This window comes from Vulpes lagopus, chromosome 3, assembly GCF_018345385.1.
Source record: "Vulpes lagopus strain Blue_001 chromosome 3, ASM1834538v1, whole genome shotgun sequence".
NCBI classification, from domain to species: domain Eukaryota; kingdom Metazoa; phylum Chordata; class Mammalia; order Carnivora; family Canidae; genus Vulpes; species Vulpes lagopus.
The window spans coordinates 100,253,530-100,266,028 of record NC_054826.1 but is presented as its reverse complement, the minus strand read 5'-3'; the positions used below and the strand labels follow the sequence as shown (position 1 = coordinate 100,266,028).

The following is a 12,499-nucleotide window of genomic DNA, read 5'->3' as shown; positions in this document are numbered from 1 at the left end:
TAAATACTGCCTTTCCATAATATGCTCAGTAAGTAGTTACTGAATGTCCAGTTAAATGACTTAAAAAGGGGGTTCCTGTGATCTCTGTATTGGGGTTTTTGACAAAAGTCCGACAGAATATCTACTTTTTTGGGTTTTTATACAACTAATAAATGCATATTCTTTGAAAATTGGAATACTGTATTTTTTTATTTTTTTTATTTTTTAGTATTTATTCAAGTATAACCGACTTACAGTGGTACATTAGTTTCAGGGCTACAGCTTAGTGATTCAGCAATTCTGTACATTACTCAGCTCTCCCCACGAGAAGTGTAATCACCATCTGTCCCCGTACAAAGTTATTACAATAATACTGATTCTATTGAATACTATAAGAAGAATCTGAGTCTTAATATGGACTAAGCAGGAAGAAGTGGTCTCATCAGTTACTGATTTACTGATTTTTTACCATGAATGTAATGTAAGTGTGTATGTGTCTGTATGTCTGCCTATGTATTGAGTGGCAAACAATGTCCCATGACACCTTAAGGTCCTTATGGCTTCTATCCTGCCATACTTCTTTTTTTTTTTTTTCTATCCTGCCATACTTCTGAGATGAACTTCCTTCTTTACTGAAAATACTGAGGATTGCTAAGTCGCAGTTTTATTCATATGGAATTTCAAGGGACCCCAAATAGCCAAACAACTTTGAAAAAGAACAAAGTAAGAGGATTCATACTTTCCAATTTCAAACATTACTACAAAACTACAGCAATCAAAACATGTGATACTAGGGTAAGAGTAAAAATACAGATCAATGGAATAGAATTGAGAGTCCAGAAATAGTGCTATATATGGAAAAGCAACAGATTTTCAACAAGGATGCCAAAAATCATTATATAGAAGAAAAATGGGCTTTTCAACAAATGGTGAAGGGACAACTAGATACCCACATGCAAAAGAATGAATTGAACCCTTACACCATATATAAAAATTAATTCAAAATCAATCAGACCTAAATGTAAAGCTGAAACTATAAAACCTTTAGAAGGAAACATAGGTGTCAATCTTCACAGTCATGGATTAAGTATCAGTTTCTTAAACCTAACACCAAAATCAGAAGCAGCAAAAGAAAAACTTGAATTTCATCAAAATTAAAAACTTTTGGGACATCTGGGTGGCTCAGCAGTTGACCGGCTGCTTTTGGCTCAGGGCATGGTCCCAGAATCTGGGATTGAGCCCCACACTGGGCTCCTGCAGAGAGCCTGCTTCTCCCTCTGGCTTATGTCTCTGCCTCTGTCTCTGTCTCTGTCTCTCTCTCTCTCTCGTCTCTCATGAATAAATAAAATTTTTAAAAATAATAAAACAAGAATGTATTCAATTCTTTTAAAAAATTAAAAACTTTTGCATCAAAGGACATGATCAGTGAAGTGAAAACCCACTGAATGGGTGAAAATATTTGGGAATCATAGTTAAGGACCTAGTATCCAGAATATGTAAAGAACTCAACAACAAACATACAAACAACCCAATTAAAAAATGGGCGAAGATCTGAGTAGACATTTCTCTAAAGAAAATATACCAGTAGTCAATAAGTACATGAAAAGATATTTAACATCATTAGGGAAATGTGAACCATACCACAATGAGCTAACACTTCACCCCACTAAGATGGCTACAATTTTTAAAAAGAAAGAAAAAAAAGAGAAGGAAGGAAAGAAAAAGGAAGAAGGTAGGAAGAGGATAACCAAGTATTGATGGGGATGTGGATAAATTGAAACCCATTTATACATCGCTGCTGGGAATGTAAATGGTGTAGCTGCTGTTGGAAAACAGTTTTGTAGTTCCTTAAAACGAGTAACCATATGCCCCAGCAATTCCACTCCTAGGTATTTACCCAAGAGAGTTGAAGACATATATCCACACAAAAACTAGTATATGAATGTTCATAGCACCATTATTCATAATAGCCAACAAGTAGAAACAGTTCGGGTGTCCATCAACTGAAAAATGGATCAAAATGTGTGTAAGCCATACAATGAAACCATATTAAACCATAAACAGGAATGAAGTACTGATATGTGCTACAACACAGATACACTTCAAAAGCATGCTAAGTGAAAGAAGCCAGTCACAAAGACCACATATTCTATGATTGATTCCATTTATAGGAAAGGTCCAGAACAGGAAAATCTGTATACAAGAGAAAATAAATATACATATGGAGAGAAAGTATATCAGTGGTTGTTTATTTGGGGGGAAGGAGCATGGAAGTTTGGGGGTAAAAACTAAGAGTTGTAGGGTTTCTTTTCAAGTTGGTGAAAAAGTCCTAAAATTGTATTAATAAATGCACAACCCTGTGACTACACTAAAAGCCATTGAATTGTAAACTTTAAGTGGATGGATTATATGACATATGAAACTGTATCTTAATAAAGCTATTTTAAAATGTTATCAGGGGAATTCCAAATGACATGTTTTTTCCACCCTTGGTTACTTGGCTGGACTCTGGTTACAGTAGATGAGGGATTCTTTATAAAATACTTGCATAGCAGAAAGAAAAATTATTAATTTTCTAGTTAATGATTTTTGGGGGGACCAAATGTATTTCCTTAGGAATGAGCCTTCCTGATTTGCCCAGGGATAATTTTGGATTCAGAAGGAGAAAACAAAACCAGGTCGTTGAGAATTTGAGAGCAAGGGAGATCTGAGGGGGAAGATGTTTCTACAGGAAGGTAAGAGGCTGGAACACCCTCAGACAGATGGGATGGAGAGGTTCAAGAAAAGAGAAGCTTGATATTTAGTTTTAAATTATCTGCTAAATCATACTGTGATATAAACCTCCCTTCCTTTTACCCCTGAATCAGCAGCAAAACTCTACCATCTTTTCTGGGTGAAATGAGGGATATGAGTTTAAAAAGTAGAAATTTGGCTCTGGATGTGAGTTGCTGCTGGTCTGGAGACAAGAGGATAGTTTCTGTCCAGTGGAGAACAAGTATTGAGCAAAAGTCCGAGCTGGCAGTGGGCTCAAGTCAACATAAGCCTCTGAGTTCACAGTAATCTGCCTAAGGGATATGGCTGAGTGTTTGGATAAATTAAATCTGAATGTTCAAGGACAATGGGTTATATATGTGCAGAAGGCCAATCTGAATATGACAAATGCTGTGGGGCTGGCGACATCCATAGATTACAGGCCTTTAAAGTTGGGGGGAGCAGAGAACATGGAACAACAGAGGAAGGGTAAGTAGAGTCACCATGACAGTGAAATCGTATTCAGCAACAGGAATGCCAAAAGCAGCAGTATTATTGTGCAGGACAGGGGAGAAGCACAGTTTTATGGAGGCTTCTGCTGGCTGACTCTGGAACCAAGCCCGTGAAAATTGTGCGGCTGACACCAGAAGGTTCTGGTAGGAAGACATAAGCAAGAGTTGTCCCGGGAAATGCTTCAGGCAGCGTGGCCACTATGGCCCTTAGAGATGCTTCAACAGCCTCTAATTTGTCATGGAAGTAAATCCCCACTCACTGGATGTTCGGAAGAAGATCCAATCATAGGGTTCCCTTCAGAAGTGAGTCAGGTAGCTTCATAACTCTGTAAAGTAGAAAACCAAATGGGACCTGAGACTTTTTCTAAGTAGGAAGAAGACTAAGTAGAAAGGCAGGAAGTACAACAGACTGAGTACCCTGGTCCTGATTCATTGGAAGGAATTGTCAAACTGAGAGAGATGGGGATTGGGAGATGAAATGGGAGCAGTGGTCAGAAGACATCTGCCTAGAACCTGGTTTTCTGTTTTGCAACATGTGGGAGTTGTGCCTCCCAGAGGTGGAGGGACCTGCTGTGGGAGATCATCAGGACAGAAACATCAGAAGCAAGAAGAAGGAGGGACGCCAGTGCCTTCTCACCTGCTTCTTGGAACTGCTCTTTGGCTTCCACCGCTGGGAAGTTATCAGTCGGATCCTTGTGTTTTTTGGTACTCTCTGAAGTTGAAGAGTAGTTAGAAGGAGATTTGTGCTTCCAGGTCCTCCACCATTTCCCCAGGCCCAGGAGCACAAGCTCCACAAGAGTAAATAAGAGACAGAGCCCACTGACCCCAAACATGGTCTTTAGGAAGATGGTCTTCTCAAAGGGGCGGGACAGGTAACAGGTTATACTACCAAGGCAAGGTTCTCGACGACATACAAAGGAGCTAGGCATCTTGAACCCATACAGATGGTACTGCAACCCCAAGGCTGCTCCCTCAAGGACCAGCCGCACCCCCAGCTGTGCTACATAGGCCCAGAGCAGCCTGGGGCTTCTAGCCCCTGAGGCATCTCTGCTCTTCTCCCCCTGGTGGATCAGGGTCTCCTCCTTCACCTTCCCTGATTCTTCCCACCGCCAGATCACATGATAGAGAATGAGACCCATGTACAGGGTGCTGGGCACAGCCACCAAGATGACCTGGAAGGCCCAGAAGCGCAGTGGGGAGAAGGGGTGGAAGGCATCATAGCAGGCGGCCTTGCAGCCTGCCTGCTGAGTGTGACACACAAATTCACTCTGCTCATCACCATAGATCCCTGTCCCACTGGCAGCCAGCAGCACAAGACGGAATCCCAGGAGCACGGGAAGTAGGAGGTGCCCCACGGCAGTGGAATGCCTGCTGTCTTCTGCCAACAGCTGCCTCAGGAAACTGCCACACATCCTGTTAGGGACCAGAGGACAATAATGAGTGTGGGTGTGTTGCTCCCTGTCCTTTAGGAGGAGGGCAAGACCACCTCTTTCCTGTTAATCCAAGGATAGATAAAGCAATCCTTCTTGCTCTTCTCCAAGGGTCTGGTTGATTTATTCCCGAGACTGATGGCTCCTAATTACAGATAATGGAGTCATCTATGTAAAATAGTGAGTGGATGTGGGTATGGCTCTCTCTCTCCTGCCCCCCTCTGTACGGTGTGGTAGAAGACTAAGGTCTATCTTTGTCTCTCTTTCCCTCTCTCCCTCTGTCGCTTTCCCAAAGGCTAGTCAGAGTCCAGAGCCCTCTGAAAACAGTCACTTCCCCAGCTGATGGCCACCTAGCCTGGTGCTACTACTGTCAGTGGCACCTGAACACGAGCCCAGGGGAACATGCATTCTCTTGCCCTCTGCTTTTCTCTGCCACCATGCCTCAGCTGCTCACAGGTATGTGGGTCTGGCCTTCACTCTCATCAAGGTAGTACGACTGAGATGCGATTAGGATAGGGGGCTCAATGTGGATCAAGTGAACAGAGTGAGTGTCAAGGCCCGCTTTAGTCTGGTGTTCCTTAGACCTAACCAGCTTTGGAAAAGGAGAACATTTTAAAGAAAACCAAGGGGGATCCCTGGGTGGCTCAGGGGTTTAGCACCTGCCTTTGGCCCAGGGTGTGATCCTGGAGTTCCGGGATCGAGTCCCACATCAGGTTCCTATGCCTGTGTCCCTGCCTCCCTCTCTCTCTCTCTCTCACGAATAAATAATTTTAAAAATCTTAAAAAAAAAAATTAAAAACGAAAGAAAGGAAGGAAGGAAGGAAGGAAGGAAGGAAGGAAGGAAGGAAGGAAGAAAGAAAGGAAGAAAGAAAACCCAGCAGAGTCTACTAAGGGAATGCAATGAGGTATAAGGCTAAAGCCAGAGCTGACTGGATAAAAATTTGAAATTCGGCCCTGCTTTGTCATTGTTCCTTGGGCTCATCTCTCCTGCATGGTGAGAGGTGACCATGGTCAGGAACAGGGTTCAGAAATCTGTCACTTCTCCAGACAGAATAGCACCCTGCTGCAGCCCTCATGCTATCTTTATCTTTGTCACAACAGGGAGCCCTCCTCAATGCCCAGCCACTGTTTCTCACCATCCCTGTTCAGCCCAAACTCTTTTTTTTTTCCCTTGAGGATAATTAAATTACTCTTTTGCTTCTAATTTTTAAGTGAGGCTTTTATTTATTTTTTAAATATTTTATTTATTTATTCATGAGAGACACAGATAGAGAGAGAGGCAGAGACACAGGCAGAGGGAGAAGCAGGCTCCCCATGGGGAGCCCGGCACGGGACCCAATCCCGGATCCCAGGATCACAACCTATGCCAAAGGCAGATGCTCAACCGCTGAGCCACTCAAGAGTCCTCTAATAATAACTTTTTAAAGGAATGTACAAGTAATGCTTTTTAGATCAGTTCACCACTTACTGTAATGTTTTGCTTTTTTAGTTTGTGCTTTTTACTTTTTACATATATTTGATCCTTTTAGTTGAAAATTATACCCTTAATTACAGTTTATTCATCTTTTTAAATGATTTCTTTTTCAAATTTTCAAGTTACTTTATAAGTTCAGTAGGGTGATGATTTTCAAATTTTCAAACCCAGCCAATATAACTTAATGACTTGGACTTTTCCACAGTAATTAAATAATTATAGATTTAAGTACATAATTCTAATAACATTTTAAAATGTAAGCATCCTTTTAAATTACATTAGCCCTAAAAGCATTTGAATCTTTCTAAATAATAGTAAATTTTTAAGAAATAGTGGTAAATAAAATCAGCAATCTGTGGGACCCACATTAAAAAATGCCTATAAAGTGATATCAAAATTAGGAAATGACATCTTTTTTCCATTAATCAGCCCAAACTCTTATACACTGGATCCCTTCAGTCTCAGAAGATCCTGAAAACCTTTTATTCCACAAGGAAAAATAGAAACTCTTTGATGGGGAGCCACGCAGCCCCCCCCCTCTTGTCATGCCACTTATTCCTGTCGGATATTAGAGAAGTGGCTCTCCACTTGTCCAAGTCCACTCTCCCTCCCAGACCTATGTCCTTGGCCCCCTGCCAGCTGCATCAAGGACTTATCCACCCTTGTTTCCTCTCTGCACTTGCTTAGGTGCGTCCCTTTCAACTCCAGTAATAGTAACAACCTGGATTTCTAAGTTTTTGACATGGCAGCAAATGAGACATGCCCTATTTTGCCTCATATCAGCTTCCCAATTATAATACCTAAAAAGACACACAAGGCAATTTAAATGGGTACTCATGTTATAAACTATAGCTGACCCTTGAACAGTGTGGGGGTTAGAGGGCACTGACCCCTACACAGTCAAAAATCTACATATAACTTTTGGCTCCTCCCCAAAACTTAACTACTTAAGCCTTCTGTTGAGCAAAAGTCTTGCCAACAACATAGTCAATTAACACGTTTTGTATGAGTATTATATACTGTATTCTTCCAGTAAAAGTAAGCTACAGAAAAAAATATGTTACTGAGAAAATCATAAGGAAGAGAAAATATGTTCACACTAGTTTATGTATATTGAAAAAAAAAACATCTATAGGCTGGAAGGCGGGGATAGGAGCAGGTGCAGCTACTAGCCTGGCCTGGCTCCAGGATAGTGATGTTCCACAGCCTGATGACCCCAACTCAATGGACGCAGCTTCCAAGTGGATCCTCAGGCAGGGACAGGCGTCCAGCAGCACAGTACAGCTGCCCCATCTGCCTGGACATGCACCACCAGCCTGAAGCCATTGACAGCTGCAGCCACTCATGAGTTGCCCACCTCCAGGAAGCTACCTTGAGGAGGGGTCGATGCCCAGCAGGGAGAAGTCTAGGTGCACAGCTGCCCTGGGGCAGCACCAAACCCCATGTGTTTGACCTGACCACCCCAACAGCACATGGGATGACCTACAGCCCTGCCAACGTCCTTAGCAATCCTCCCTGGGGAACTTAAGGGCACCAGGCTCAACTCCTGCCCTAGTAGCCTTCCATTCCATCCATGAAGTGGAATGGGCAGTTGTAAATAAATGCCTTTATTGTGGCTTTTGCTGTCAACTCCTTAAAAAAAAATCTGCTGGGGCATCTTGCGGGCTAGGGGCATGCCACTCTTGATCTCAGGGTCACGAGTTTGAGCCCCACATTGAGCATAGAGATTACTTTAAAAAATACATATATAAGTGTACCAGCAGGGTTCAAATTTGTGTTATTCAAGTGTGACGTATATAGATAAGAACAGGCCATTATGCCAGAGTTTAGGCAGAATGGACACTTCTGTGCAGTCAGAACAGATAGAATGAGTTGCTTCCAAGCGACTGTTATAAGGGGCTTAATTGACCAGAGAACCATATCATTATCCACCAGCTGTGAGAAACCGTATTTGGAGCCACTAGCAATCAGAGTCAGAACCTCTTCTACCTGCCACTCAGTCCCTATGTTTCTACCTCTGTCACAGACTGTGAAGACTCAGAGTAAATCAGGCCACTGAAGATTCTTCTCCATAAAACTGAGTTGAGATTTTTAGAAGAAACCTACTTTCAGTCCTTAGAAAGATGCAATATCATGGCCTCATGATTAAAGATGGCAGACTGAAGATAGATTTACCCCCTCTAATTCCCAAGACTCCGAGAAAATGAGAGTAGATGGATCGTTAAGTATTTAAACCCACTACAAGGGAGGAGAAAGATCACCAGTGGCACAACGAAAATCCACTTTGAAGGCAAATCGGATTGTGGTGCTGGCAAGCACACTGGGTAATTCTTCCAGAATTCAGAGGAAGAAAAATGAGTCATTGAAAATCTGTTTCCTAATTTGAAAATCAAGACCACAATAAAGCAAAATCACTAGCTTGCTTATTGATGAGAAAACACTTAGTGGAGTGCCTGGGGAAAAAAAAAGAAGTTGCTCTGTAAATGTTCAACCAAGTTTTGATTTGGAGGGATACTGAGTCCCACAGAGAACCAGAAGGAAGATCAGCTTCCACGGCTGGCCGTGGGTCTCAGCCTTGGCAACAGTGATATCTGGAGCCTGCTCATTTTATTTAGGGTAGGGAATGCTGACATGTGCGTTTTGAGATGTTTAGCAGCATTCCTGGCCTTGGTCCACTAGATGCCAGTAGCACACTTCTCCACAAATGTCCAACCCCCAAATGTCTCCAGACACTGCTAAATGTCCCCTGGGGTCAGATGCACCCTGGTTGAGAACTACCACCTTTGGAGGACACTGACCATTACCACTCCAGCTCTGTAAAGCAAGACGTCTGTAGTGGAGCATCTCAGAGGGGTTTTATTTAGTGACCAGCCCATTTCCAGGCTGCTTGCACATTGTCATTCAGCAAGCCCCATCTATGAGGAAGCCTGCAGCCTCTCCCTGTCTTATGTGAGGCTGTGGGGTCCTTGCACTTCAGGGAGGCGGAAGGCTCTGGGGGCTTCCGCCCTGGTTCTCCTGGAGCATTGCCAAGCTAAAAGCTAACTTGGTAAATTCTCATGTCTGGCTCTCAGCCTCACCACATTTCAAAGTACAGGCCCAACATGCTCTAAGCGCATCTCCAGCACATTCCCAGCAGACCTGGAATTTAACACAGAGCAGGCTTGGCATATTCTGATGTTGGGAATTTTAGTAATTCTTGGAGGCCCTATCCCTGGTTCTTCTCTCTTTCTCTCTCTCCTGTGCCCACTCCAGACCTGTAGCCAGACACCCAATGTCCTCTGAGAGGCTCTAGGAACTGAACTGGGGTCTCCAGAGCTTTGGAGATTTGGGAGAGAGAGAACAGAAAAAGCAGGACAAAAGGATTTGCCCAAGAACCCTATGGCTTGGAGCTTCCATATCTAATTCTGAGCACTCTTCTGATCCTCTGCACTGTGGCTGTTACCACCAAAAACTAATCCTGGGACCTCCTGGAAAGTTCACACAAAACTGTGCTCCATCTCCCAAAGTCTAGAGACCAAAGGCAATTTCTTTAAAAACCAGGGCCTAAATACAGGCCTTCCTCCTCCCTCATCTCCTGCATTCTTGGGAGCTTGTAGTCTCCCCCATTTGTTCTAGCCATCCCCAGCCCTCTGGTCTCCCTCATTCCCCTCCTACAAACACATCTACAGCTTTGCCCATGGGTCCAGAGCCCCCAAGTTAGAGTGGGACTAGGGAAGCTTAGGGCTCAGCATTGTTTTCAAAGTTCAGCTCAAGGGACACCATTCTGTTTCTAGAAGTGGAGAAATAGTTCAAAAATAAATCTTTTGGGAAGGAGTTGGCAGTATTTGAGCCCTGTCAAGATTTTTTTTAACAATAAATTAATTTTTTATTGGTGTTCAATTTGCCAACATACAGAATAACACCCAGTGCTCATGCCGTCAAGTGCCCCCCTCAGTGCCCGTCACCCATTCACCCCCACCCCCCGCCCTCCTCCCCTTCCACCACCCCTAGTTCATTTCCCAGAGTTAGGAGTCTTTATGTTCTGTCTCCCTTTCTGATATTTCCTACCCATTTCTTCTCCCTTCCCTTCTATTCCCTTTCACTATTATTTATATTCCCCAAATGAATGAGAACATATAATGTTTGTCCTTCTCCGATTGACTTATTGCACTCAGCATAATGATTTTACTTAATGAAGCAATACCCGTGAACTCAAGATTTGGGGGAGGGTGGAAAGCCCAGAGTGTGAGGGGATTTTAAAATATGTAAATAGATTTTTAAAAATTCCATCATGATTTTGGTAAGAATGTTTCTAAGCATTTCTGTTCTTTGGAAGAAAAATTCAGGATCCCCTTGGTTTCAGAAACCCTTCCAGCCAATTAAGGCATGAGGGAGGGACGTGCACCAAGGGCAGTGCTGGACCCGGCTCACTGCTCCCGTGTTGCCCCATCTGGCCTGGAAAACGTTCTAGATTCTTGCACCCAAAATACGACCCCTGGATGCACAGGCATCACCAGGATTGCAGAATCTCAGGCTGCATCCCAGGCTTAGCAAATCAAATCTGAATTGTACTAATACCGCCCCAGGTCCCTGGTATATGCATGAGTTAGAGAAACCCAGTCTAGCACCCAGGCAGCCCCCACTCCCACTGCCCCCAGGCCCCTGCGCCAGCCCAGTTGCTCTCTGCCCAGTACTCACCTGGCAGCACTGAGCAAGAGCACCAACAGCGGAGAAAAGAGGCAGGGCAGAGTCCTCAGGCTGGAGCCAGCAGGGTCCCAGCTCTCCCCCAGGCCCTGCCTCCTGCCACCACCCACGTCTTCCCCCTCCCCTCTTCATTCCTGGCAGCCTGGCACAGAACGGCAGCTGGAGGAGCCGGCAGCCCTGCTATTGAAGAATGGGCTCTGGAGAATAGCCTTCTGTTGTTGGGGGTGAGGGGGTACCTCTTTTAAGTGCGCTGAAACAGGGATTTTGGAAACCATCTGAAAGGAGAGCAGTGGCCTCTGCATGTTGGGGGTTGGGGAGGGTCAGTACACAAAGGCAACAACAGATAAAATTTCTTTAAGTTTAAATCTCTATGAAGCCCTCCACTGTCCCCCACTTTGGCCAAAGTACCCAAAGCACAAGTTTATACACAAAAGAATGTGCATGTGAGTGTGTGTGTGTGTGTGTGTGTGTGTGTGTATGTGTGTGTGTGGCTGGGTGAAACTGCTTGATGGGCCTCTGCTCCATGTCCCTCAGGAACTCAGGGAGCCAAAGCCCCTCTCCACCAGGCCCAGTGAGACCTGTGATACCTGCCTGACACCCCATTCCCCGCCCCATTGCTAGAGCAGGAGCTCCTTCAGAGGAAGGAAGGGGCAAGGCTGGGTCAGCAGGTGGTGGGTGAGAGAATAACTCATTGCCACAGAGTTTTGACCAGAGCTAACCCTGCACTCTCCATGGAAGAGAGTTCCAGATGCTGCCCCTGTGGGCCTTTGGGGCGTTGTTCAACCATCTTCTAGATGGTCCCTCTCTCTAGGTTTGAGATGCAGGAGGCAGCACCCTCACCCCTTACCCTTGAGGAGAACTAACAGCATATCTCTTTCCAAAGATATCCTCTCTCTAATTTCCAACAACTTTTGCCATAGTATATGACTCTGATGTGGGCACAGGGCTTAAGAATGGCATAACCATTATTTCTTTATTTGGGGCTTTTTTTTTTTTTTGTTATTTGAAATATTTCATCTCAGACTAGCAAGTTACTTCAGAGTGTCATCATACATGTTGTATTTTCTAAAACATTACATCTTGAAATCCCAAATTTTCCAATTTAATATCCCATTACACTAACATTTATTCAGTACTTAATAAATCAATGATGAATATTCTAAGTGCTAGATGGCTACTAATTTACTTATCCCCCATGACAACCTCATGATGTAAGTCTATTATCATCCTCTTTTACAGAAAAGAGAGATAAAGAACAGAGACATTACGTAACTTATTCAAGGTTAACCAGCTAGTGAGTTGGAGAATTTGGGATTTGAAAAGGCAGTCTGGCTGCAGATGGCAAACTCTTAAACACTACAACATGGCCAGCTTCCCTGTTATTCAAATTAGCACCTTTGAAAGAGCTTCTGATTGTAGACCCATTGTTATTTTGTACCATCAAGAAAATTAAAATCCTCTGCTTGCATGTTCTACACCTCAATGACTAACTTCACCATCTGCCCCAGACCCCAATCAAAAACTTGGGCGTCATCACTGACAGCTTCTCCTTCATTGACCACATCTTCTCAACTGACTGGTGGTACTGATTCTGTCCCTTAAATTAAGATGGTGTTGTAGTTCAAGAATGAATTACTGTAACACCATCCTAGTGTCCCCACTCCTAGATT

At 43.8% G+C, this 12,499-nt stretch overlaps 1 protein-coding gene across 3 annotated transcripts in view; it reads right to left on the bottom strand.

Moving 5' to 3' along the window:
* The window catches only part of GJC3 (gap junction protein gamma 3), a 45,741-nt gene that overhangs the window by 6,479 nt on the left and 26,763 nt on the right, over positions 1 to 12,499 (bottom strand). For 2 of the 3 annotated variants that reach the window (XM_041747140.1, XM_041747141.1), the window contains exons 2-3: positions 3,880 to 4,655; positions 3,503 to 3,568 (exon numbers count right to left, since the gene is read on the bottom strand). In XM_041747140.1, coding sequence (XP_041603074.1) covers positions 3,561 to 3,568; positions 3,880 to 4,655 — 784 coding nt within the window. In that variant the 3' untranslated portion in view covers positions 3,503 to 3,560. Of the gene's footprint in view, positions 1 to 3,502; positions 3,569 to 3,879; positions 4,656 to 10,823; positions 11,810 to 12,499 lie in introns of those variants that run through there. The other variant, XM_041747142.1, reaches the window with a different exon arrangement.